General features: G+C 35.5%; 1 protein-coding gene across 5 annotated transcripts in view; it reads right to left on the reverse strand.

Annotated features, from left to right (window-relative positions):
* G2E3 (G2/M-phase specific E3 ubiquitin protein ligase) overlaps positions 1 to 25,947 on the reverse strand; it is a 53,726-nt gene that overhangs the window by 20,536 nt on the left and 7,243 nt on the right. For 3 of the 5 annotated variants that reach the window (XM_031668213.1, XM_031668216.1, XM_031668214.1), the window contains 4 exons: positions 12,747 to 12,787; positions 7,064 to 7,161; positions 1,727 to 4,562; positions 649 to 765 (listed from right to left, as the gene is read on the reverse strand). In XM_031668213.1, coding sequence (XP_031524073.1) covers positions 649 to 765; positions 1,727 to 1,758 — 149 coding nt within the window. In that variant the 5' untranslated portion in view covers positions 1,759 to 4,562; positions 7,064 to 7,161; positions 12,747 to 12,787. Of the gene's footprint in view, positions 1 to 648; positions 766 to 1,726; positions 4,563 to 7,063; positions 7,162 to 11,275; positions 11,489 to 12,746; positions 12,788 to 16,032; positions 16,150 to 25,947 lie in introns of those variants that run through there. The other 2 variants (XM_031668217.1, XM_031668215.1) reach the window with 2 other exon arrangements.

Below are 25,947 nucleotides of genomic sequence, written 5' to 3' on the forward strand. Positions count from 1 at the left end.
CAAGACTCCATCTCAAAACAAACAAACAAAAAAAACAGGTAATTACAGTAAAATAAAGTCAGATGGGTGGGCCCTAAACCAATATGACTGGTGTCCTTATAAAAATAAAAGAGATTAGGACATAGACAACACACTGACAGAGGGACAACTCGTGTAGACACAGCTAGAACAGAGCCATCTGCAAGCCAAGGACAGAGGCCTCAGAAAAAACCAAACCTGTCAATACCTTGATCTTAAACTTCCAGCCTCTAAAATTATGAGAAAATAAATTTCTTTTAAGCCCCCCAGTCTGTGGTATTTTGTTAATGGCAGTCCTAGTGAACTAAGTCTTTACAGCACCTTGCAGTTTGGAAAAGGGAAATTTCAGGTGCTCAATAGCCACACGTGGCTATTGGCCACCAGATAGAACAGTGTGGCTCTAGAAAATAGAGTCTCGTGATAATACAACAGAGAAATAGGTTACAACTATACTAACCACAAAATTTCTCTGTAAACGGATGTAAATGTGCATTAGAAAATATCCCTCATCTCACTTTAAACTTCTAACATCCTAAGAGCAAAACTACGTTTCACTAACTATAAAACCTACTTTGTCAGCAGAAGGTTTAAACAAGGAACCACTAAGAACAACTGAACTTTCAGAAATACCTATCAGGTGCATTATAGTCTCGCCCTTCTTTGCAACGACATCTTCGAACATCACAACGCTCATGGTGCTGCAGAAGCTCTTGATAAGCGTTTTCCTCTAATTCCCAGGAAGCATCTCTATGAAAGAAACAAGATATAAAATATGCTTTGACCTATAAATAATGTTACATAAGAGGATCAGGAATGAATCTAAAAATAAAACTTTTTTTTTTGAGATGGAGTCTTGCTCTTTCGCCCAGGCTGGAGTACAGTGGTACAATCTCGGGTCAAGAGCAATTCTCCTCTGCCTCCCGGGTTCAAGCAATTCTCCCTGCCTCAGCCTCCCAAGTAGCTGGGATTACAGGGGCCTGCCACCATGCCCGGCTAGTTTTTGTATTTTTTAGTAGAGATGGGGTTTCGCCATGTTGGCCAGGCTGGTCTTGAACTCCTGACCTTGGGTGATCTGCTCGCCTCGGCCTCCCAAAGTGAGGGGAGGGATTACAGGCGTGAGCCACCGTGCCTGGCCTAAAATAAAAACTTTTATATACTTAGGAGAATAATAAAACTTGTCCTTTTTAGGATTCTCTTTAAGATATAAATCCATTAGTGTTATTTTATCATACAGTTAATTAGTCTCAATGAATTTTCACGATAAATGAAAAGTTAACAATAAATTTTTTACAACACATTTTTCCAAATATTTCACTTTCGATTTTTAATTTTAAGTTCACTATCATTATTTCTGGATTCTTCATGCTTAAGTATTAAGAAAATTCTTACATATTTTAAATCACATCTTGATTCTCTCAATTTATACATACCATTTTGAAGTCTCTTATAATTGTGTACAAAGTCAATCAATTAAAATTAGACATAGCTGAGCTACTTATAAAGAGATTATAAATCAATGAATGAGACATTTATGACACAGTCCTTGCTTTCCAAGAACTGGCCATCTGGGGGAGGAGGTTTTGCATTTCACCATTTGAAATGGCTACCTGTCCATGCTCACTGAATCAGACATAGGTGATCATTTCCATTGCTATTAAATCCTACATTTAAAATCTCTCTTTTTATCATAAGGCTAAATGTTACTCACTTTTCAGGAATATGAATTCCCATTCTCAACATCTCTTTCTGAAAGATGTCACTATTACTGCATATTGTACACCTAAAGAAAAACACTCCCGCATTTATTGCTTGAACCTACAGTGGAAAATAGAAAGTCTACTGTTAATGATTTAAGTCTGTTATCAGGTGATGTATTATGTAACAGAACATGTGCTATTTTTAACAATATATTATGAAAACATTTTCTATGCCAGTGGGTTCTCAAACTTTGTCCTTATAAACTAAGTTATCCCACTGCTAAAATCTAGAATTCTTTTTTCCCCCAATGGTTAAAAAAAAGCTAATTAATACTTAGCTTTAAATCACCCATATATTTTTTCAATCTTATTGTGTAATGTCATTTTACTTATTGTGTAATGTTACTAAATATTGTGTTGTCCTCTAAAATGTGAGAAAAAAATGAAACTCCTGAGTTACTTCATCTAGAAATGGCGTTTAAATGTTACATAAAAATCATCACTGGTTCTGTTTTTAACTCAATCTCTAAGAGAGCTTTCTTCCCAAAACAAGAGAAGTATAAAACCTATCCTCATTGCTATAGCAAATATAGATACAGAAGCACCAGACAGAGGGTACTCAGAAGGAAACAGGAAACTGTAAGCCTACTGGAAAGAGTAGCCAGTCCCCAGTAAAAACTAGTAGCATGCATTTAATTAACAGATAGTTAACTCCTGCTTTACAGATGCCAAACACCATGCCTCTAGAAGGAACCAACCCTTTTGACACTTGGATTTAGAATTCTGGCCTCCGGAATGGTGAGAGAATAAACTTGTTTTAAGCAGCCAATTTGCTATGGCAGCCCTAGGAAATGAATATACTATCAGTGCCACTAACTGAAATATAACAGTGGTATATAAATGGAAAAATTATTAAATGAATCAATCACTAGCAAAATACAGAACAGTACCTAAAACACTTTGGAACTCTTAAGATTGCAATTAAAATGCTCACTGATTCAGGGATTACAGAGTTACTGCTGACCCCTTTGAGCACCACCTAGGTCACTGGAGAATACTTGGCCAACCTGAAACTCTCCCAATGAACTGACAACAAGGAATTCTAGTTTGAGTTCACAAATGGGACTCTTCTTTTCAAGGGTTCACAATATACATAGAGAGGATTCAGGTGTTTTCAGAAAATAAGGACAGGTTGAATATCCCTAATTCAAAACTCCAAAATGCTTCAAAATTGAAAACTTTTTGAGTGCCAACATGATGCTCAAAGGAAATGCTCATTGGAGCATTTTGGGTTTTGGATTTTCAGATTAGAGGTGCTCAACTGGTAAGCAAATATTCCTAAATCTGAAAAAAATTTCAAATGTAAAATTTCAATCTAAAATTCTGGTTCTAAGCATTTTGGATAAGGGATATTCAATCTGTAGTTCCAAACCATAAGGGGACCTTTAGAGACCACCTTTTACCACAAGCTCACTATCACCAGGAAGTTTAGGAATTGATACTAATATCTCACATTGAATATCTCGCATGGTCCTTAGATTCATGCTAACCTCTCTCCCAAGGTTTTTCCTTGTGCCCTAGAACCTCTCTTTTTACCATTAACTCTCCTATCTTCTCGATATCTTCAAAAATAACTGCCTCCACTTCTTTGCCTCAACTAAAATAATGTTTCTATGTGCTTCCCTTGTAGACCTTCTTGAATAAAGCTGTTTATTTTTCCATCCTCCTTAATTTTCAGACTTGACACAGGGTGGGACATGGACAGGCGCAGGAAAGGGGACAAAGAGAACATTATTTTAGTTCTCTGTTCAATATTATAGGCCAACTTGATTTTCACACTTTGAAAAATTTGGACCTTTGAGCCTAATGACATTTACTTTTCTGTTATCTGCTAACTTCCTAGGCACTCCTCCACCTCAAGACTTTGGCATCTGTCGAAACAAAGTCTAAACAACTTCAGCATTTATGGGACAATCTTTCTGTGACTTCTTCAACTATAATGTGTCAGTGTCCTTCATTTCCCCTCCAGTGTAATGATGAATCCCCTCATCACCCAAAATGCTTCCCCATGAAAATCATTAATTCCAGTATCGCATTCTCTAAACAGAACTCCCTATACTTCAAATCTCATTCTTTCTCATTATTTTTACTCAGACCATATGGAGACATTTCCCTGCATACAGCATAGTGGCTAATACACAGAAGATGCACAAATGATAGCTGAATGAGCAAGGAGTTAAAGTTTAGAATGCCTATCCTAGAGAATAGAAAGGGGCACTGAATATAACCACACAATGTCAGAAAAGGGTCAGGAGATATGGAGATCATGAATTGCCAGTCTGCAAAGCTGTGTAATTTCTAACTCAACCCAACATTCCAATCTCAGCAACTGAGGTATTAGAATAAAAAAGTAAATGGTTGGGTTGACTCAGGATTGAAGGTTTGCAGAATGGCAGAGTGGAGTTATGATCATAATTCTGATGGTCAATTCTGATGGACATGTTGGAATAAGATAAGGAAGTGAAGTCGGTATTGTCACATGTATTATCCAGGGTCAATTAAGCTTTCTTTCACGGGCAAAAATATAAACTGTCCTCCTAAAACTTACCATATTTAAATGACAAAAATATGCATTGAAACATATAATCAAGGTCATAAATTTCTAGTACAGAAACCAACAGAAAATACTTCCCAAGTATTGGCAATATTTATGGCATTTAGTTAATAATAAAATAATTTACTTACCAGTTTAGAAGCTCTATTCACTTCCTTCCTGATATCTTCTATTAGAAAACCATAAACTCCTTCTTCTTCTTTACCTCTCTGCCAAATTCCACTTGACATCAACTATGAATATATTCTCAATTAGAAAATAATCTCTAAGAAACTAGTTGGGCACTAAAAATATATATCCATACTATTCAGTCTAATAAAAAAATAGACATAAAATGGCTCAAATTTCAAGTAGTTCCCTATAGGAGTTATTTCTCATGGTGAAAGTAAGAGCTTACTTACATTGTTTGATTCAGAAGGCATTGTATATTATCAGCTTGTATATCCTAATAAGTTTCTAAAAGTATTCCAGGAAGTAACAGAAAAAGAAAGAAAAAGAAAAGAAGATAGGAAGGAAGGCGGAGAGTGGTTAGGTGGGTTAGAGGAAGAAAAAAAGAAAGAAAGAAGACCTACAATTAAGCTTAACAAAAAGGAGTGGTGAATACAGATCGCGACAATTCAGATTAATTCAGGCTAACTCTAAATCTAGTTGAATTCTGAATCATTAAGGCAGTATTTAAAAGAAAACCTATTGAACCCTAGACAACATAAACGTTTGAATTTTAAAATCCAATGCGACAGTAATGAATGTTTGACTGTTTTAAAATTTGACTTAAGCTTCACTGTTTATATATGTTAAGAAAGCCTGAGTCAGAAAACGTGTAGAATGTGAATAAGAAATCCTGGCTTGAAAGCCAGGCTTCGCTGAAACTTGTGGAACCCTAGGCAAGTAATTTAATGTCTAAAACCTTAAACATGAAAATAAGAACACTGGATTAGACTGTATCTAAGTCTCTTTCCGCTCTAGCATTCTATTACCATTTGTAACATCACTATACTTTTTTGTTCATAATGAAATAGAATATTAAAAGAGTTGAGTCTGGGGTCAGTACTTTTTTTTAAAGTATTACACTCACTGAATAAGACAGAACATAAGGGAAATTTTGATATGATCAACTTAAATTATTACATAATTCAAAAACACTTTGTAGAGCAAATTTATGATTAGAATTTCAACCAGTATATCGTAAAGAAAAACAAGTGATAACAAGTGACACACACTAAGAATTTGTTATGAAAACATAACCTGCAGACAGATAAAACAGCTCTCCTAATTCTACTGCATAAAAAGTAAAATAATATAATCTTCCTTTCCTGATTGAAAAAAAAGTAAAATAAACATACAAAAATGAAAAGATTTTCTTTTTACTGCAAAACGTAATAGACTCTAACTTATAAACATATTTGGAATGACAACTTCATGTTCTCTTATAAGTAAGTTCCCAGGCCAGTGTACTACTCTATTTAACCTATGAGGTACTGAAGCACAAGACTGTAGTCTTAGAGGACCAAGTAATACTTTAGGTGGTTTCTCAAAGAAGCACTGAAATAATTTTAACATGGATAGTGGTAGATTTGAAAATATGTCCACAATTTGTTGATAGTTCTTCCTTCAAGAAATGGTGCTTAATTCCCCTTGAGTGTGGGCTACTAGACTTAATGATTTGTTTCCAATAGAATAAAGCAAAAGAGACATTAGTGAGCGGTTGTGATGACTAGGTCATATGGTTCCATCTTGATTTCTCTCTCACTGTCTCCCTCTCTGTCATCATTTGCTTTGGGGGAAGCCAGATGCCATGCCATGAGTAGCCTTATTTACCAAGAGGCCCAGGAGGTAAGGAGCTGAGGTTTCCTGACAATAGTTAGGAGATATTGAGGCCAAAAGCCACATGAAAGAGCCATCAGAGGTGGATGGATCCTGCAACCTAGTAAAGTCTTCAGCTGTAATCTGACTGACATCTCAAAGATAACCTCATGAGACTCTGAGCCCAAACTATCCAGCTCAGCCAAATTCCTGACCCTCAGATACTGTGTGAGATGACAAACGTTTTATCTGCTAAAATTTCAGAGTAATTTGTTAAGCAGCAGATAACGATACAGTATCAAGAAACACTGTATGTACTAATGTAAGGTAGTAATGTGGCATGCTAAGGCAGTAATGTGTCACTAATATCTTAAGGCACGAATTCAGTGAGGTGAGAAATTGGTGGAGGGGAGGGGAAACAAAGGAAAGACTAATTCTGAGTATGAAATCACTCATTTGCTTTCTTCTGAGTGATGCATAAAGTAACTGGTTTCCTTTTCCAAAAATATTTATTACCTTTAGCCAAAAGGTTTCTTTTCAGGTTCTGTGTGAAATAAAATACTTTTATTCTACTCCTTGAACCCTCAAACAAGTCTTTTCTCAGATTTATCACTAGCAACAAATGAAGTAAGAAAGTGGTAAAAGAAATACCCCCTTTATAGACCTAATCCTTTTCTCCTTTTTTCACTTAGGCCTTAAACAGAAAGAAAGAAAAAAACAAACAAACAAGTAATAATGATAAGTCTTTATATGTACCAAGTAACTTCAGAATCTTAGAATTCAATATAAAAAAAAGTCTATTTTTAGAGATAGACAAAATGAGATCTGGAGAAGTTAAATGACTTATCCAATTCTCAGAAATCAGTGTCAGAATCTTACTACCTTCTTTAGAATACCAAATTTCTAAAATTTAATTATAAATTATACTCACCAAACAGTAGTAATGTACAGTGAGATTCCATTTCTCCTTAGTTTTCTTTTCTCCATATTTATTAGGACAGTCATCGTTTTTTCGACAGAAAACACAAGCTAACAGGTAAAAAGTAAATAGATATAAAAATATATTTAAATTTTTCAAAAAAACCTGTGGAACTGGTGCTTCTCTTAATTTCTGTGTTAAAGTCTTTCTGAGAGAGCAAATCATATAATATTGACATCAGTAACTTAAAATTTCCAATACCTACTTCTGAAACATTAATGTAACTTTATGCTCTTTACCAATCTTTAATGATAAATTCCAGTGCACGGTTAAAATGGCAATTTATGAAGTAACATCACTGAAAGTGACAGACTGGGGAACTACAAAACTCTGATTAAACTGCCAAAAACTGTTAGAATTAACTTTTTAGAAGCTCTACAATCTAAATAAAAACTTACAAAAATTAGGAGAATGCTTAATGAAGAAACAAACTACTAATTTTGATGAGAACATTTTAACTTACCCACCTACCATTCCCCACTGCCCAGCTGGGCAGTGGTTTTGGGGTGGCCCATGTTCCTGGTACAGATTACTGGTCCAAGAGGGGGTAAAATGGACCTTGTTCTAAAAAAAAAGTGATTGTTTTGACTTGTATGATGGCTCCCTGAGGGATAAGCTCAGATGCTTGCCTTTCTTTCACCTGCTTCAGAACATTCTCAGGGCTAGAGCCTCTGCTGTTTGTCAAAAAACATTTGAAACAAATATACTAGCTGTAGTAGCCTAGGACAAGGGAAAACAGACAGGGAAAGCAGCAGACAGACTGAAAGGCGTAGGAAAGAAGAAACTGGGAAAAGAGGGTACATGAGGGAATAAAAGTTTGGAAAACCTTCTGCATAATACTGGAGAATCTAGAAGTCCACGTGCATGCCCAGAGATGTACACATGCCCAGAAATGACCCAAGAAATCCTAAGCTGTCACCTCTGGCTGATTTTTAGGCTCATGCAAGCCTATGTTAAAAAAGAAAATCCCAAATCAATAACCGACCTACAATTTAAAGAACTAGAAAAAAGAAGAAACTAAATCCAAAGCTAGCAGAAGAAACAAAAAAATAAAGATTAGAGTAGATATCATCAAAATAGAGAATGGAAAAACAACAGAGGGAGTAAAGAAAAAGTTGGTTCTTTTTAAAGATCAACAAAATTGATAAACCTTTAGACTAACCAAAAAACAGGGGAGAAGATTAAAAACTTACAACAAAACTACAGTAAGCAAAACAGTGTGGTAGTGACGTAAGGATAAACATATAGATCAATGAAAAAGAGTCCAGAAATAAATATATACATCTATAGTCAAATGATTTTCAACAAGAGTGCCAAGACCATTCAATGGTGAAAGAATAGTCTCTTCAACAAATAGTGCTGGGACAACCAGTTACATGCAAAAGAACATAGATGAACCCCTACCTCGCACCATATATACAAATTAATTCAAAAACAGTCAAGGACCTAAAATAAAATTCTTAGCAGAAAGAATAAGGGTAAATCTGTGTGACTTTGGATTTGGCAATGGTTTCTCAGAGTTCACATGACACTAAAAGCACAGGTAACAAAAGAAAAAAATGATAATTGGACTTCATGAAAATTTAAAACTTTTGTGACTGAAAGGACACTACCGTCTGGGTGCAGTGGCTCATGCCTGTAATCCTAGCACTGTGTGAGGCCCAGGCGGCAGATCACAAGGTCAGGAGTTTGAGACCAGCCTGGCTAACATGGTGAAACCCTGTCTCTACTAAAAAAAATACAAAAATTAGCTGGGCATGGTGGTATGTGCCTGTAATCCCAGCTACTCGGGAGACTGAGGCAGGAGAACTGCTTGAACCTGGGAGGTGGAGGTTGCAGTGGTGAGCCAAGATTGTGCCACTGCACTCCAGCCTGGGCGACAGAGCAAGACTCTGTCCCCCCAACAACAAAAAAAAAAAGACACTATCAAGAGAGTGAAAGACACTCTACACAATGCAAGAAAATATTTGAAAACTACATATCTAAGGATCTAGTATCCAAAATGCATTTAAAAAAAAAACCTCTTATAACTCAACAAAATCACCAACAATCCAATTTAAAAATAGGCAAAGGCTTTGAATAGACATTTCTCCAAAGAAGATATACAAAGAGCCATTAAACACATTAAAAGATCCTTAATATCACTGGTCAGCAGTCAACAGAGAAATGTAAATAATAACCACGAGATACCACTTCACACTCACGAGGATAGCTATAATCAAAATGTCTGACAATAACAAGTATTGACAAAGGACTGGAAAAATCAAAACCATCACACACTGCTAGTAGAAATATAAAATGGAGTAGAGCCTTGGGAAATAGTCCAGCAGTTCTTCAAAATTTAAACAAAGAGTTACCATATGACACAGTAATTCTATTTCTGGATATATATATCAAAGAACTGAAAACAGATATTCACATAAATACTTGTAAACTCATGTTCATAGCAGCACTGTTCACAATAGCTAAGTAGAAATAAGCCAAATGTCCATCAAAGGATGGATAAATGGAAAAACAAAATATGGTATGCCCATATGATGGAATATTATTCAGCAATAAAAAGGATGAAAGTAGTAATACATGCTGTAGCATGAATAAACCTAGAAATATTATGCTAAGTGAAAGAAGTCAAGCACAAAGGGTCACAGTATTACTCAATTTACTTATGGATTACTTTATCCAACATAAGTAAATCCACAGGGACATACAAAAAGCAGACTAGTGGTTACCAGGGCTGATGACAGGGAAAATGAGGGGTGACTACTTAATAGGTACAGGGCTTCCTTTGAGGGTGATTAAAATGTTTCAGAACTAGATAGTGGTGATGGTTTCACAACATTGTAAATGTACTAAATGCCACCAAATTGAACACCTCAAAATAGTTAAAGTGTGAATTTTATGTCTATTTTATCCACCCCTCCCAACACACACACAAATACAACTTGTAGAGTCAGAGATCTGAGTTAAGACTCAACTAATGCTTTTTTAGAAAACTGTATATACTCACAATGTTTAGCACGATGTTTTGATATATGTACACATTGTGGAAGAGCTAAATAGAGCTAATTATCATATGCATTACTTCACATATTTACCACTTATTTGTGGTGAGAATACTTAAAATCTACTCTTACTAATTTTCAAGTATACAATACATTGTTACAAACTATAGTCACCATGTTGTATAATAGATCTCTTGAACTTATTCGACCAGTCTATTATAAAATTTTGTATCCCTTCACCAATATCTCCCAATCCTCCCAACCACTGGTAACCACACTATACTGTTTCTATGAGTTTGACTTTTTCATATTCCACACATAAGTGAGATTATGCAGTATTGTCTTTCTGTAACTAGCTTATTTCACTAGTGCTTTATGACTCCATTTCCTTATCATAAAAATGAGGATAATAGTAGCTACCTCAAAAACTATGCCTTAGTGAGGACTAAATAAGACAGTGTATATTAAAATAATTAACAGGATATGACATATAGACAGAACTCAATGTTAGAATTAAAATAACTAATCTTTTCTGATATATGTTTACTTATACAGAAAATTTTATTAAGATGCTAATGAAACAAGTTGAAAATCACTAGCTGAAGAGAAAAGACAGGATCCCTAAGAAGTAGATCCCTACAAGACGAAGGATGCTTGCATCTCTAAATGATTGCATGCCACAGAAACTCCCTAACTGCTCCATCTTCCTTAACCCATGCATACTGGACTGTAACCTGACCAAGTAATAAACTTCTACTGCTTTAAACCAGTAAGATGTCAGGGTTTACCAGTTATGGAAACTAGTATTATTTACCTTGAATAATACATGTAATCAAGAATAGATGTCACATGTTAAAAGTTATTATATTTGTTAATAGGCAGCTCACCAAATAGATTCTAGAACTGAAAGAAATAGGGTGAGCTCATATTTAATATAGGGAAAGAGCCTAACTATTCTGCCCTCTCTCACTCCAGTTTAAAGGGATAAGTCATAACTCAAAAGTCTCTCTCCTAACCCTTTAAAATATTTCAGCTCCTCTTCCTTCCCTTCCATACAAGGGAGCTGTTCACATTAACGCCAGTAAATTGCCATTTGTTCATATTGGACATCCTACACCAGTAAGCTCCACCTTAACTCCATCCCCAATACCTACACTTTTACCTGCAAGTGTGCATAAAGCTCAAGAGAAAGAGGACTATGTAGAATTAGCTCAATCTACAAAACAGGAGTCCTTGTGAACTGGCTGAAACTATAGAAGAGGGAAAATTCTTGCCATGAACCCTGGACGGAGGTGCATCTGCTGTATGCTGTGGACCTGTGGTTTTCCATTTGTTCCTTTCTCCCTCTGTCTCCCTCTACCCAGTATGGAGGGCCCTGAATGCAGAACAGACTAGGTTTCAGGCATGCATTTTTATAAGTAGATTATTTTTATATTCATTTGTACCTTCCTGCTTTTAATGTTTAAAATTTGGTAAAATTGTCCTGATTTCATTATATTTATCATTAAGATTGCCATTTAGTGTAGTAAATGACACTCGTTTCTATTACAATAATGAAGTAGTTTCTACCTTAAATACATTCATGTAAAGAAACAATCTTAGGAAAAAGTATCAATAGTAGGTGTGTATTTGCATTTGGCAAATGCATAGAGGTAGTCCATGAAGTACGAAGTTTCAGAACTATTAGCATAGCTGACAGAAGTCTGGAGGCAGAAGCAGGGAAAGAAAGTAGAAGAGGTTTAGGAGCACACATTTCCTTTTCCAACAAAATGTGGTGTCAAAAGATACTCTAAAAGTAATGGTCAAGATATAGAGTTGTAAGAATATTATTTTAATTTTAGAGGGAATTTAAAAAGATCTAAAATACAGTGGGTGAGGGAGCGTGGCAGAAGTGTGTAATCATTTAAATTCCTCATCATATAAACAGATACTGTTTATAATAAATGAAGAAAACAACAACTAAAAGCAAAGGTCAAAACAGACTGCATCTATTTGGGAAGATTGTTATGAGCACGTAGAGGTAAGTTTTCCTTTTCCTTTTTTTTTTTTTTTGAGACAGGGTCTCCCTCTGTCACTTAGGCTGAAGTGAAGTGGTACGATCTCTGCTCACTGTAACTTCTGCCCCCCGGGTTCAAGTGATTCTCTTGCCTCGGCCTAGCGAGTAGGTGGGATTACAGGCATGCACCTCCTGGCTAATTTTTGTATTTTTAGTGGAGATGAGGTTTTGTCATGTTGGCCAGGCTGGTCTTGAACTCCTGACCTCAAGTGATTTGCCCGCTTCAGCCTCCTAAAGTGCTGGAATTGCAGGCGTGAGCCACTGCACCCGGCCAGTTTTTCTTTTCATGTTAAACTTTTACACTGTTTAAATTGTTCTCATCTGCATTTTTTCCTTTAAATAATTGTTTCATTGAGATACGAATCATATCTTGTATATATACATTAGAAATAAAACTTGGCAAATAAACTGTCTTCTGATAGGTTTTTGTTGAAATAAATATATGCAGTATTATACTTTAGTACGTGGACAAACGAACTAAGTATATGCCAGGGAATTCATTCCTCTTCAGTCCTAATGTTTCAGTAACATATTTAAAACTCACTGTAATAAAATTATTTTAAATACAGTTACTTACCAAGGTTCTGTGAGTCACCAGGTTTATTTTCATTCATTTTACTAGGAAAAATAACATTAATACAGTCATCTTAATTGCAAAAGTCTCAAATTAACAACTTTTATTAAATGCAGTCAATGCATCATGACAAATAAGTCATATAAAACTCTAGTACTGTAATTTTTCTTACCTTTAATACATCTAAGACCAGTAGTTCTCAACGGGGGTGTTAAGAGTTGGGGAACATTTTTAAAATTAAAGGGAATGTTTTTTAGTTGTCAAAACAATTAAGATGACCACTGGTATTTAATGGAAAGAGGCCAGGATTATAGGACATCTTGCAATGCACCAAACAATCCTACACAACAAACAATAGTGTAGACTTTCAAATTTCCATCTGGACATTCAAGAAGGTTAAAAAAAACCTATTTGTAATTATCTTAACCTAGAACCTAAGCCCATTTTACATATTAACAAATTATATTTCCAGAACTACAACTCCTATGTCAATCAAGGAAATTTCTATTTAATTTTTCTTCAAAGCTTTAGCCAGAATTGTTCATCATTTAGGAAAAAAGAAAAAAACCATCATCAATAGCAATGCCATTCATATTTATGCAGCCTATAAAACAATCCTTTGGCTGGGTGCAGTGGCTCACACCTGTAGTCCCAGCACTTTGGGAGGCTGAGGCGGGTGGATCACCTGAGGTCAGGAGTTCGAGACTAGCCTGGCTAACACGGTGAAACCCCGTTTCTACTAAAAATACAAAAAGTTAGCAGGGCGTAGTGGCACGCGCCTGTAATCCCAGCTACTTGGGAGGCTGAGGCAGGAGAATTGCTTGAATTCGGGAGGTGGAGGTTGCAGTGAGCCAAGATCATATCATTGCACTCTAGCTTTGGCAACAAGAGTGAAACTCCGTCTCAAAAACAACAACAAAAAACAAAAACAATCCTTGATTAGTCTATACCATATTTGTGGCTGTTGCATTTGCCAGGATTCTATATAGGACTGCAGGCACCTGACTGTCTCATTACCTCTTCTAGTACAGTGGTGCTCAACCATTTACATACTGAAAGACATTGGTCTGTCCCTATCTCTTCACTCCCCACTAGTTAAACAAATAAAAATACTTACAATCATTACTGAAATATAACTTTTTTCTAAAAGATCAAAGAAAGGAAGACTGACATCTTAATAACATTAATGTTTCACTTTATCAAGGGTATATGAACATTTCTAGCCTACTAGAAATGTTAATGAAATTTAAGTATAATGTATGTGCAATCTCTTGGTATTTAAGTGGAAAAGAATAAACATCTTAATGCCACTAGGTAAATATAACCTCATTTATAGTTGCAAAAACCAGTTCTCAGAAAGGTTAAACACCTGTCCAAGGTCAAGGAGTTAGTTGGTGGGAATACACTAATCCATAGCTGAGTGACTGCAGATTACACCATGGCACTTCACATGAAAATAATGAAAGAGCACAAAAAATAATACAGAATAATATATATCTAAGAGTGAAAATGACAAATAAAAATTGTTATCAGATTTCATGAAATCTAAGACACCACAAAATGTAGGACACAGATTATTTTATGAAGACTGATTAACCAAATTAAACTGATACAATGCTTCCTTACAATTAGAATTTATATTTCATACTGACTGTAAAAAGTGTTTCAGATTTAAACATAGATTCGCTCATATGCATTTCCGTGTTTTCCTAAAGTCATAGTCCAAATTTCTTAAATGGCTTTGACTCTAAGCCTTCAATATTTTTTTATTCCTTACAAAATCATATCCTATGCCATCAAGATTGGTATTCTTAAAAGAATGTATAAAACAACTAAGAGCCCAGTTTTAAGGGGGCTTTGGAGTTAAGTAGGTCTAGACTACTATTTTTCCTAGCTCCACTCCACAACTATTAATGTAGGGTTAAAGGAGCACTCCTTTATTGTCTCTTGGATTTTTTCTTTCTTTCTCTTCTTTCTTTTAGAGGCACTAGTAATTCTCTACAGGTATATGATGGCGCTTTTGATGTTTATACATTTTCAAACAATAACTGCAGAACTGCCTTAAGTGAACAAATTGATTGAGGATCATAAGCTATAGAACATCATTTTAAACATGCTGATACATCTAAGACCAGTTCTCAATAAAACTCAGAAACAGATCCATATTTTTCCAGTCATTTTCAACAAAGACACCAAAGCAATTCAACGAGGGAAAATAAAATCTTTTAAACAAATGGTACTAGAAAAACTGAATATCCATATGGAAAGAAGTGTGTGTGTAGAAGGGGTGAATCCATCTTAAAATTGATAAAATATAATAGGAAGATAAAATGCCTCCTCTTAAAGGACTTCTCTACAATTCAACCTTTGGTGATGAATTCAACGTATCATAAATCAATCCATACACATGAATTTATTGCAGAAAATTCCATAAACACACAATAGTACTTCACTTAGAGTAAACATAAAAAGTTTAATTTATAAAGGATGTTTTAGTCATTCGACAACACAGATTTACATCTACACTGTCATTCAACCTAGACACCACAAAATGTAGGGCATTTAAATTTTACCTAAATGCTATCCTTCTCCAAAATCCTGTACAAAATCTACTGTAACTCCGTTTGGTAAGAAGCCCTGTGGTTCCTCTCCTTTGCACTCTCTCTCACTGGAGTGGGTCAATAAATTTAATTTTATCAGACTACTGGTTTATCCCTGGTGGTGTTAGGCTGACTGGGCTAGGATGAGACAAAGAATAACACAAATGGCACAAAATGAACAATTAATGAATCTAGATAAAGGATATATAGGAGTTCCTTATGCTATTCTTACAACTTTTCTCTAAGCTTGAAATTATAACAATATTAAGTTACCTAAAAGTTGAATATTCTAAAGGCAATCCATAATTCATACTTTTGATCAGTTCACATTAGCCTTCTTCCTAATCCCTAGTATGTGCAATATAACTTTTGTTTCTAACCATGAATGAGGATCACTTTATTTCAAACAAGTCTCCAAAACAAAACCTTAGCAAAAAATACTATTCACGTATTTTAGAGTTGAATTTTATAATTTGTTTTAGATGTTTTCCTTCAAGAATATGAATATTAAGACTTCCCAAGTAGAATTTTTAAAAAATGGTATCTAAGTGTATATTTTAATAACAGTCCAAGTCTTAATAACAGATTGGGCTTTAGAAACAAAATAAAACCATTCCCTTCCCTGGAAAATCAACAATTTAATTAATACCTTCTATCAAAAAGTATTCTGAGTGTCCTCCACTGCTTACCTCTACTTGATCAGTCAGTGATACACTTTCATACTTCTTCCTTCAAAAGGTAGGGCCTGCCCCTCTCCTTGATTGTAGATGTGCTTAGTGCTTGCTAACTTGCTTCAACCAAAAAGACTGTGGCAGAAATGACAATGTCATAAAAGGCATTGTGACTTTCTCCTCACTATCATGGATCATATGCTATGGAGGAAGACAGCTGCCATGTCATAAAAATGGCATACACCATGGAGACATCCAGTTGGTAAGGAATGGAGGCATTCTACCTTCTGTCATGTGAATAAACCATGTTAGAAGTGAATCCTCTAGCCTCAATCAAGCCTTCATACGACTGCAATTTGGCTAACAGCCTGAGAGCAACTTCATACAAGACCCTAAGCCAGAACCACACAGCAAAGCAACTCCCAAATTCCTGATTAAAAGAAACTATCAGTAATTAAATGTTTATTATTTAAAACCAGCAAGTTCTGGAGTTATCTGGAGTTATTTGTTACATGACAACAGATAACTAATACAAAAAAGTAAGTCAAATTCCTTCTCATTCCAGCCAGAATTTATTCAAACGGCTAACATTTGAATAAATAAACAGATCCTAACCACCCAACATTTTGTTTTGTTTCCTTTTTTTTTTTTTTTTTTTGGAGACAAAGTCTCGTTCTGTTGCCAGGCTGGAGTGCAGTGACACAATCTCGGCTTACTGCAACCTCCACCTCCTGGGTTCAAGTGATTGTTCTGCCTTAGCCTCCCAAGTAGTTGGGACTACAGGCGTGCACCACCACACCCAGCTAATTTTTGTATTTTTAGTAGAGACAGGGTTTCATCATGTTGGCCAGGATGGTCTCAATCTCTTGACCTCATGATCTGCCTGCCTTGGCCTCCCAAAGTGCTGGGATTACAGGCGTGAGCCACCGTGCCTGGCCCCATCCAACATTTTCTAAAGTGCCTAATCTTACTGAAAAAGGTGACATTGAATATACAGAAAACATGCTGGAATCAGGCACTTGAAAGAGAAATAGATTGATTTTTTTAATCTAGCATTTTTAAGAAATGAACATTCTTGCTATAGAAATGACTTGATTTAAATCACTAATCAGAAAGGTTCAACTTAGTCTGTGCATTGCATTATTCGATGTACTCTAAATTCTTTCTCTTTACAACTCAGAAATGTTGTCTTTGGATGTCCTATACATAGCAAAGAATTAATTTTTCTGATTCAGCACTGCATAATAAAACATGATGCTTGTCAGATGCATAGTTTGCAAACATTTTCTCCTATTCTGTAAGTTGTCTGTTCACTCTGTTGGTAGTTTCTTTTGCTGTGCAGAAACTCTTAAGTTTAACTAGATCCCACTTGTCAACTTTTGCGTTTGTTATGATTGGTTTTGGAGTCCTTGTCATGAAATCTTTGCCCATTCCTACGTCCAGGATGATACTGCCTAGGTTGTCTTCCAGGGTTTTTATAGTTTTGGGTTTTACATTTAAGTCTTTAATCCATCTTGAGTTGGTTTTTGTGCATCGTGTTAGGAAGGGGTCCAGCTTCAATCTTCTGCATATGGCTAGCCAGTTATCCCAGCACCATTTAATAAACAGGGAGTCTTTTCCCTATTGCTTGTTTATTGTCAGTTTTGTCAAAGATCAGATGGTCGCAGATGTGCGGCCTCATTTCTGGGCTCTCTATTGTGTTCCACTGGTTGATGTGTCTGTTTCTGTACCAGTACTATGCTGTTTTGGTTACTGTAGCCTTGTAGTATAGTTTGAAGATGGGTAATGTGATGCCTCCAGCTTTGTTCTTTTTGCTTAGGATTGCCTTGGCTATTTGCGCTCTTTTTTGGTTTCATATGAATTTTAAAACAGCTTTTTCTAGTTTTGTGAAGAATGTTATTGGTAGTTTGATAGGAATAGCAGTGAATCTGTACATTGTTCTGGGCAGTATGGCCATTTTAATGGTATTGATTCTTCCTATCCATGAACATGGGATGTTTTTCCATTTGTTTGTGTTTTCTCTGATTTCTTTGAGCAGTGCTTTGTAATTCTCACTATAGAGATCTTTCACCTCCCTTGTTAGCTGTATTCCTAGGTATTTCATTCTTTCTGCAGCCACTGTGAACGGGATTGCCTTTCTGATTTGGCTCTAGGTTTGGCTGTTTTTGGTGTATAGGAATGCTAGTGATTTTTGAATGCTGATTTTGCATCCTGCAACTTTGCTGAAGTTGTTTATCAGCTGGAAAAGCTTTTGGGCCAAGACTAAGGGGTTTTCTAGATACAGAATCATGTCATCTGCGGAGATAGTTTGACTTCCTCTCTTCCTATTTGGATGCCCTTTATTTCTTTCTCTTGCCTGATTGCTCTGGCTAGGACTCCCAACACTATGTTGAAGTGGTGAGAGAGAGTATCCTTGTCTTGTGTTGGTTTTCAAGAGGAATGCTTCCAGCTTTTGCCCATTCCGTATAATGTTGGCTGTGGGTCTGTCACAGATGGCTCTCATTATTTTGAGGCATGTTCCTTCAATACTTAGTTTATTGAGAGTTTTTAACATGAAGGGGTGTTGAATTTCATCAAAAGCATTTATAAGGAACTTTAATTTACAAGAGAAAAACAACCCCATTAAAAAGTGGCCAAAGGATATAAGCAGATACTTCTCAAAAGAAGACATATACGTGGCCAACAAGCATATGAAAAAAAGCTCAACATCACTAATCATTAGAGAAATACAAATCAAAACCACAATGAGATACCATCTCACACCAGTCAGAATGGCTACTATCACAAAGTCAAAAAATAACAGATGCAGGTAAGGTTGTGGAGAAAAGGAAACACTTGTACGCTGTTGGTGGGAGTGTAAATTAGTTCAACCACTGTGGAAAGCAGTATGGCAATTCCTCAAAGAGCTAAAAGCAGAACTACCATTTTACAAAACAATCTCATTACTGGGTATATAGCCAGGGGACTATAAATCATTCTACCATAAAGATATATGCACACGAATGTTTACTGCACCACTATTCACAATAGCAAAGACATGGAATCAGCCTAAATGCTCATCAATGACAGAACAGATAAAGAAAATGTGGTACAAATACACCATAAAATGTTGCGCAGCCATAAAAAAGAATAAGATCATGTCTTTTGCAGGAACATGGATGGAGCCCGAGGCTATAATCCTTAGAACAGTAACACAGGAACAAAAAACCAAATATCGCATGTTATCACTTGTAAGTGGGAGCTACATGTTAAGAACTCATGAACACAAAGAAGGAAACAAGAGACATGGCATCTACCTGATGCAGGAGGGTGGGAGGAGGGCGAGGAGCAGCAAAGATAACTATTGGCTATTGGGATTAAAACCTGGGTGATGAAATAGTATGTGCAACAAATCCCTGTGACATGTTGTTTGCCCATGTAACAAACCTTCACATGTACCCCCAAACCTAAAAACAAAAATGAACTGTATTTTATATACTACAAATGCATGAAGGATCCTGGTCTGTATCCTGCACTGGGGAATAAAACTGCTCCAAAGGATGTCATTGAGGCAACTGACCAAAACAATATATTGTTGAAAGTATTTTATTTATGCTAAGTTTCCTGAAATTGGTATCCATACTTAGGTTATTCAGTAGACTATCGCTGTTCTTAGGAAATACTGAAGTATTAAGGGGTAGGGGGACCAGACATATGCAACCTACTCTCCAACGGTTCAGAAAAGGGAAAGTACATGCAAATGTACAACACTGCAGAATGATAAAGTGAATGTGGAAAATAATAAAAAGTGGTTAATCTAGGTAAGGACATATGTAGTTCTTTGTACTTTTCTTGCAACTTTCCTGTAACTTTAGAATTATTTCAAAATAAAAAAGGTTTAAAAATAATTGAATTAAAAGTAATATAAAACATTGCCAAAAAATTCAAGATCAAGACTAACCCAGTGTGATGGTTAATTTTATGTGTTATCTTTACCAGGCCACAGGATGCCCAGATAACTGGTTAAACTTACGTCTGGATGTGTCTGTGAGAGTGTTTCTGGAAAAGATCAGCATTTGAACTGGTGAACTAAGTAAAGCAGATGGCCATCCCCAGTGTGGGTAGACATTAGCTAGTCCACTGAGGGCCTGAATAAAACCAGAAGGCAGAAAAAGGTTAAATTCGCTCTCTGTCTGACTGCTTGAGGTAGGACATCAATCTTCTGTCCTTGGTGTTCCTGGTTTTCAGGCCTTCATATCGGAACTGGCACCTATACCATCAGCTCTTTGGCTCTAGACATTCAAACTACACCGCAGGACTTTCCTGGGTCTCCAGTTTGCAGACAATGGGGCTGTTCACACTACACAATCATGTGAGTCAGTACCTTATAAATTAATCAATCCTTCCCTCTCCTCTTCACACACACACACACACACACACACACAAATGTATATCCTATTGTTTCTGTTTCTCTGGAGAACTGTGACTAATACACCCATGCTACCTTGGGATAGATAGTTAATACACTTTAGGTGCTCCTACAAATTTGGAGACAAAAAAAATACTCTTAAAGATTTGTTAGTAACTTGGGTTCACAGTAACAGCAAAGATAAAATTAGAAGAAAGACATTGAATGGTAGAGGTTAAAAGCTATTAGAATTTTTCTTTTCATGAATCAATTATTCACATTCTAGGAAATATATATATCTCAAAAATGTACATAAAAGCCAGGCACAGTGGTATGCACCTGTAGTCCCAGCTACTTGAGAGGCTGAAGCAGGAGGATTGCTTGAGCTCAGAAATTTGAGTTCACCTTGACCAACACAGTGAGACCTCCATCAAAAAAAAAAAGTACATAAAACAACAGTATGATCTTCAATATTTTTTAACTATAAATTATTACAAAAAGTAGCATGGTATAGTAGAAAGAGTACTAGGGGCATTGAAGGTACGAAGTTTAGACTTTCCTTCGTGTTCTATATATTTTTTCCTGAGACCTCAGCCTCAATTTTACCATCCCTCAAGCTAGAAGCTAATTACAGGTTATTGTAAGAATTAGAAGCAACACATAAATGCCATGAGAGTACCTGGCAAATTTAGTCAATCATCGGTAGTTTTTCTTTTAATTAAAAAAAAAAAGGATAATATATCTTAACTGGGTTTATCTTAGAAATGTAAGATTAGATATCATCTGAAAATTAAAGTAATACACCATGTTAATAAAATAAAGGGGAAAAAAGTATTATCATCTCAATAGATGCAGAAAGAGCATCTGACAAAATTCAACAACCAATCATGATAAAACTGTAAAACAAACCAGAAACAGACGGGAATTTTCTCAACCTAATAAAGGGCATCTACACATGTGCATTAATTTCCACATTGTACTGCGAGGCAATCTCAACAGATACAAAAGGGCATCTGTCAAATGTCAATATCCAATCATAACAAAACTGTAAAGCAAACTGTGGGTAAAATAAATTTTTTCAACCTAGCAAAGGGAATCTACAAATGTTCACCTTAATCTCTGATTCAACAGTGCACTCCAAGGGAAAAGAAGACAAAACTGTGAAGGATGAAGTAAAACTGTTTTCACATATGGTCATCTACATAGAAAATCCTACCAACACATTTACAAGAATAAGTGACTTTAACAAGTTCTAATGAAACAAGGCAAATCTGTATAGCAGCAAGAATTAATCAGAAAATTAGAGAACAATTCTATTCGTAATGGGTAAAAACTTAGTAAAAGATGTGCAAAAAGACTACACTCTGAAAAGCTACAAAACATTGCTGAGAGAAATGAAAGACCAATCCCAACCAAAATCCCCAGCAGGTTTTTGTTTTTTTTTTTTAAAGAAACTGCTATGCTGATTCTAAAACCTACATAAAAATGCGAAGGCCTTGTAATAGCAAAAACGTTTTTAAAAAGAAAAAGTCAGTGGTCTCCAACTATGTGATTTCGTGACTTTTTATAGAGCTACATTAATCAAGACAGACATATAGCTCAATAGAACATAAGGGAAAAGTCAGATATATAGCTCAATAGAACACAAGGGAAAGGCCAGAAACAGACTCAGACAATTGCTTTTCAACAAAGATACCAAGGTAATTCACTGTATTCAAATGGTAGTCTATTCAATAAATAGTATTGAAATAACTTAATGTTTTGGGCAGAGGGTGGGGGAAGAACATTGACCTCATATATTAAAAGTTAATTCAAATTGGATCACAAGAAAAAAAACTTCTAAAAGAAAACATAGGGAAGATTCTTCATGATCTTGGGGTTTGGCAAAGATTTCTGAGGAAACTGAATCACAGAAAACACTGATGAATTAAACACCAAAATTAACAACTTTCTAATCAAAAGACATAGTTAAGCAAGGAAAAAGGCAAAACACAGATGGGGAATAAACATTGACAAAACATATAACCTGACAAAGGATTTATATCCATAATGTATAAAGAATGCTTATAACTCAAACAGAAAACATCACAATAAAATGAACAAAATGGACAAAAGATCTGACCAGACACTTAAAAAAAAAAAAAAAACACAACATAGCCAACAAGCAAAAGAAAATATGAACATGACTGGTCATAAAGGAAATGCAAATTAAAATGGAAAAAAAAAAACACTACAACACCCACAAGAATACTTAAGTCTCACAAAAAATGAACTCAAAATGAATTACAGTTCTAAATACAAAATGTAAACCTACAAAATGTAAACTATAAAAATTCTAGAAAAAACACACAGGAGAAAATTTCTGTGACTTTATGTTACATAAGATTTCTTAGATACAATACCAAAAGCACAAGACAAAAAAACACAAACTACACTTAAAGTTAGTATCGTCTGCTCATCAAAAGACACTGTTAAGAGAATAAGACAAGCCTCAGACTGAGAAAGTATTTGCAAATCATAATCTGATAAAGGACTTAGTTAGAGCCACAATATATTTTTTGAAAAACTCTTCAAATTCAGTAATACAGAACACATCAACAAAAATGGTGGAGCAAGGGGCTCTGCAGGTCTGTACCTCCCTAGAAACACAGAAAAACCTGGCAAAAAACTCACACTCAACAAGGTCTCAACAAATAGAGAATGTCAATAAAGCAGCAGAAATGATAAAAAGGAAACAGAAATTCTGCAGCTGTAAAGTATAATAACTGAAATAATAAATTCATTACAGAAGTTTAACAGCACGTTTGAGCAGGCAGGAGAAAGAATCAGTGAACTTGAAGACAGGTTAGTTGAAATTATCCAGTCTGAAGAGCAAGAAGAAAAAAAATGAAAAAGAAACAGAGCCCAAGAGACTACGAGATACTATCAAGCATACCAATATATGCTTAATAGGAGTCCAAGAAGGACCACAGAAAGTGGAACAGAAAGAATGTTTGAAGAAATAATAGCCAAAACCTTCCCAAATTTCATGTAAGACTGAAATCTATACATGTAAGACTTCAATCTATACATTCTTTTAAGAAGCTCAAGATCTTTAATCAGGACAAATTCTAGGAGTTCCACATTGAGACACAGTATAGTCCAACTGACAAAAATAAAGACAAAGAATCTTGAAAGCAGCAAGAAAGAAGTGATTAACACATAAAAAATATCCCCAATAAGATTAAGAGCCAATTTCTCATTAGAAACCATAGAGTTCCAGAAGGCAGCGAGATGACATATTTAAAGTGCTGAAAGACAGGAAAAAAACCCAAACCTGTCAGCAAAGAATCCTATCTGCAGCAAAACTATGTTTCAATAGTGAAGATCAGTACACATACTCACATGGGAAGCAGGCAAGTAAACAAATATTTCACCCACATGCAGTTAGTCTTATAGAGGTGGTGATATTATAACGTAATTGTGAAAGATAAATATGCTGAGCAGACAACGCAGAAAAAGCATTCTAAGTAGAGTGTGTGCAAAGGCACAACAGCGTGTGAAAGCCTGGGATGTCTGGGGAATGTCAGGAATTTCTTCTGGAAGTTGCTCTTGCTGATTCTGCCATTTGGTTGGATTATATAAAACTCCTTGGATTGGATAATCAGACAGTAATATAATTCCCCCCTTCACCAGCTTGTCCTAACTCTGACCCAGTGGGCAGCTCTTATTCCAGTCCTAGCCCCTTCCACTGACCAAGTCAGGCTCTAAATAACTAGCCCAATCCAAACTACCCTTCTTAAAGCAGGTGGCATCTTTTTTACTACGGTTCAGGCAATAAATGCTATTCTGTCACAGCTGCCACATGACCAGGTCTTCTCCCGTCTAAAAAAATAAGGCCTTAGTTATATCTTAACAGGACAATGTATCTGCTACCTTATGTGACAGAGCAATTAAACTCTAAGATACTAGACAGGACCCATGCAGAGGAACATGGTAGAAAGAACACCACACTTGAATCATACATTTTGTGTTTGAACTCCTGGCTCTGCCTTGTGTCCAATGGAGATGATAATACTTACCTATTAGGGTTCTTACACGCAAAGTAGAAGTCATTCGATGGCAAGAAGGAAGGGTGAAAGGAACTCAGAAAGATCAGAAGTTTCTGAGATCAAGAAAGACCATAAAGTTTCTAGGTCCCTAACTGTTAATGGTGGTTATCCCTGGGAAGAGAGAATGGGGTAGGGGCTTTTTCTTTTAATTTCTTATAAATTTTGGCATTGTTTGAATTTTTTTTACAATGAACAAAATTTTGTACTTAAAATTTATTTGGCACATATATTATACCTCAATAAAAAGTTTCTTAAAAGTTTACATTATATTCTTTGGAAAATCATCCAGGAGACAGATAAGGATGGCTGTTTCTCAGGTCTGGTAGACCTGGGGTCTAGGGTGAAAGGGAATCTTTTAGTAGATCTACTAGAGATGCTAATGGGACACCAGACAGTAACTCAAAGTCATATGAGGAAATAAAAACACCATTAAAGGTAACTACAGAAGCAAATCTATAAGCCAGTAGTGTTACTGCACTTTTGGTAATTCTCTTTTTTCTATATGATTTAAAAGAAAAACACGTAAAATAAATATAAAGCAATGTTATTGGGCACATTATGTATAAATGTAAAATGAGCAAAAAATATAAAAATGTAATTTGACACAATAACATTTAGGAAGAAGGATGAGATAAACAGAAGTGTAATTTTTGTATACAATGAAAGCTAAGTGGGTACCAATTCAAACTAGGTTGTTATAAGCTTAAGATATTAATTGTAATCCCCAAGATAGCCACTAAGAATATAACTAAAAAATACGTGCAGAAAAGGTAATGAGAAGGGAATCAAAATGGTACACTACACAAATCAAGTAAACAAAAGGCAATAATGAAGGACATGAAGAACAGAAAAGATATGACATATAGAAAACAAATACTAAAATGGCAGAAATCCTTCCTTAACAGTAATTAAATGTAAATGAATTACACTCTTCAATTAAAAGGCAAAGGTTGACAGAATGAATTTTTTTAAAATCCATACATACACTATCTACTAGAGTCAAGCTATAGATCACAAAACACAAATAGATGGAAAGTAAAAGGACAGAATAAGATACTTCGTACAAACAGTAATCAAAAGTAAGCTTGGGTGTTTATACTAATATCAGACAAAATAGGTTTTAAGTTGAAGATTGTTAAAGGACTCAAAGGACAATAAAGACTGACTAAAAAGCTCAATCCATCAAGACATGACAATTATAGAAGACATGACATCAAGAAGACATGACAATTATAAACACAAACCCACCTAATAAGAGCCCCAAAATATATGAGGCAAAATTTGACAGAAATGAAAGGAGAAATAGTTTAGACTTAACAGACATATACACCCTACAACAACAGAATGAAACATTCTTCTCAAATGCACGTGGAACAATATCCGTGGACAGATCATATGTTAGACCACAAAATAATACATTTTACAAGACTGAAATCACACCAAATATCTTCTCCA

The sequence above is a fragment of the Papio anubis genome, chromosome 7 (genome assembly GCF_008728515.1).
Source record: "Papio anubis isolate 15944 chromosome 7, Panubis1.0, whole genome shotgun sequence".
Classification (NCBI taxonomy): Eukaryota; Metazoa; Chordata; class Mammalia; order Primates; family Cercopithecidae; genus Papio; species Papio anubis.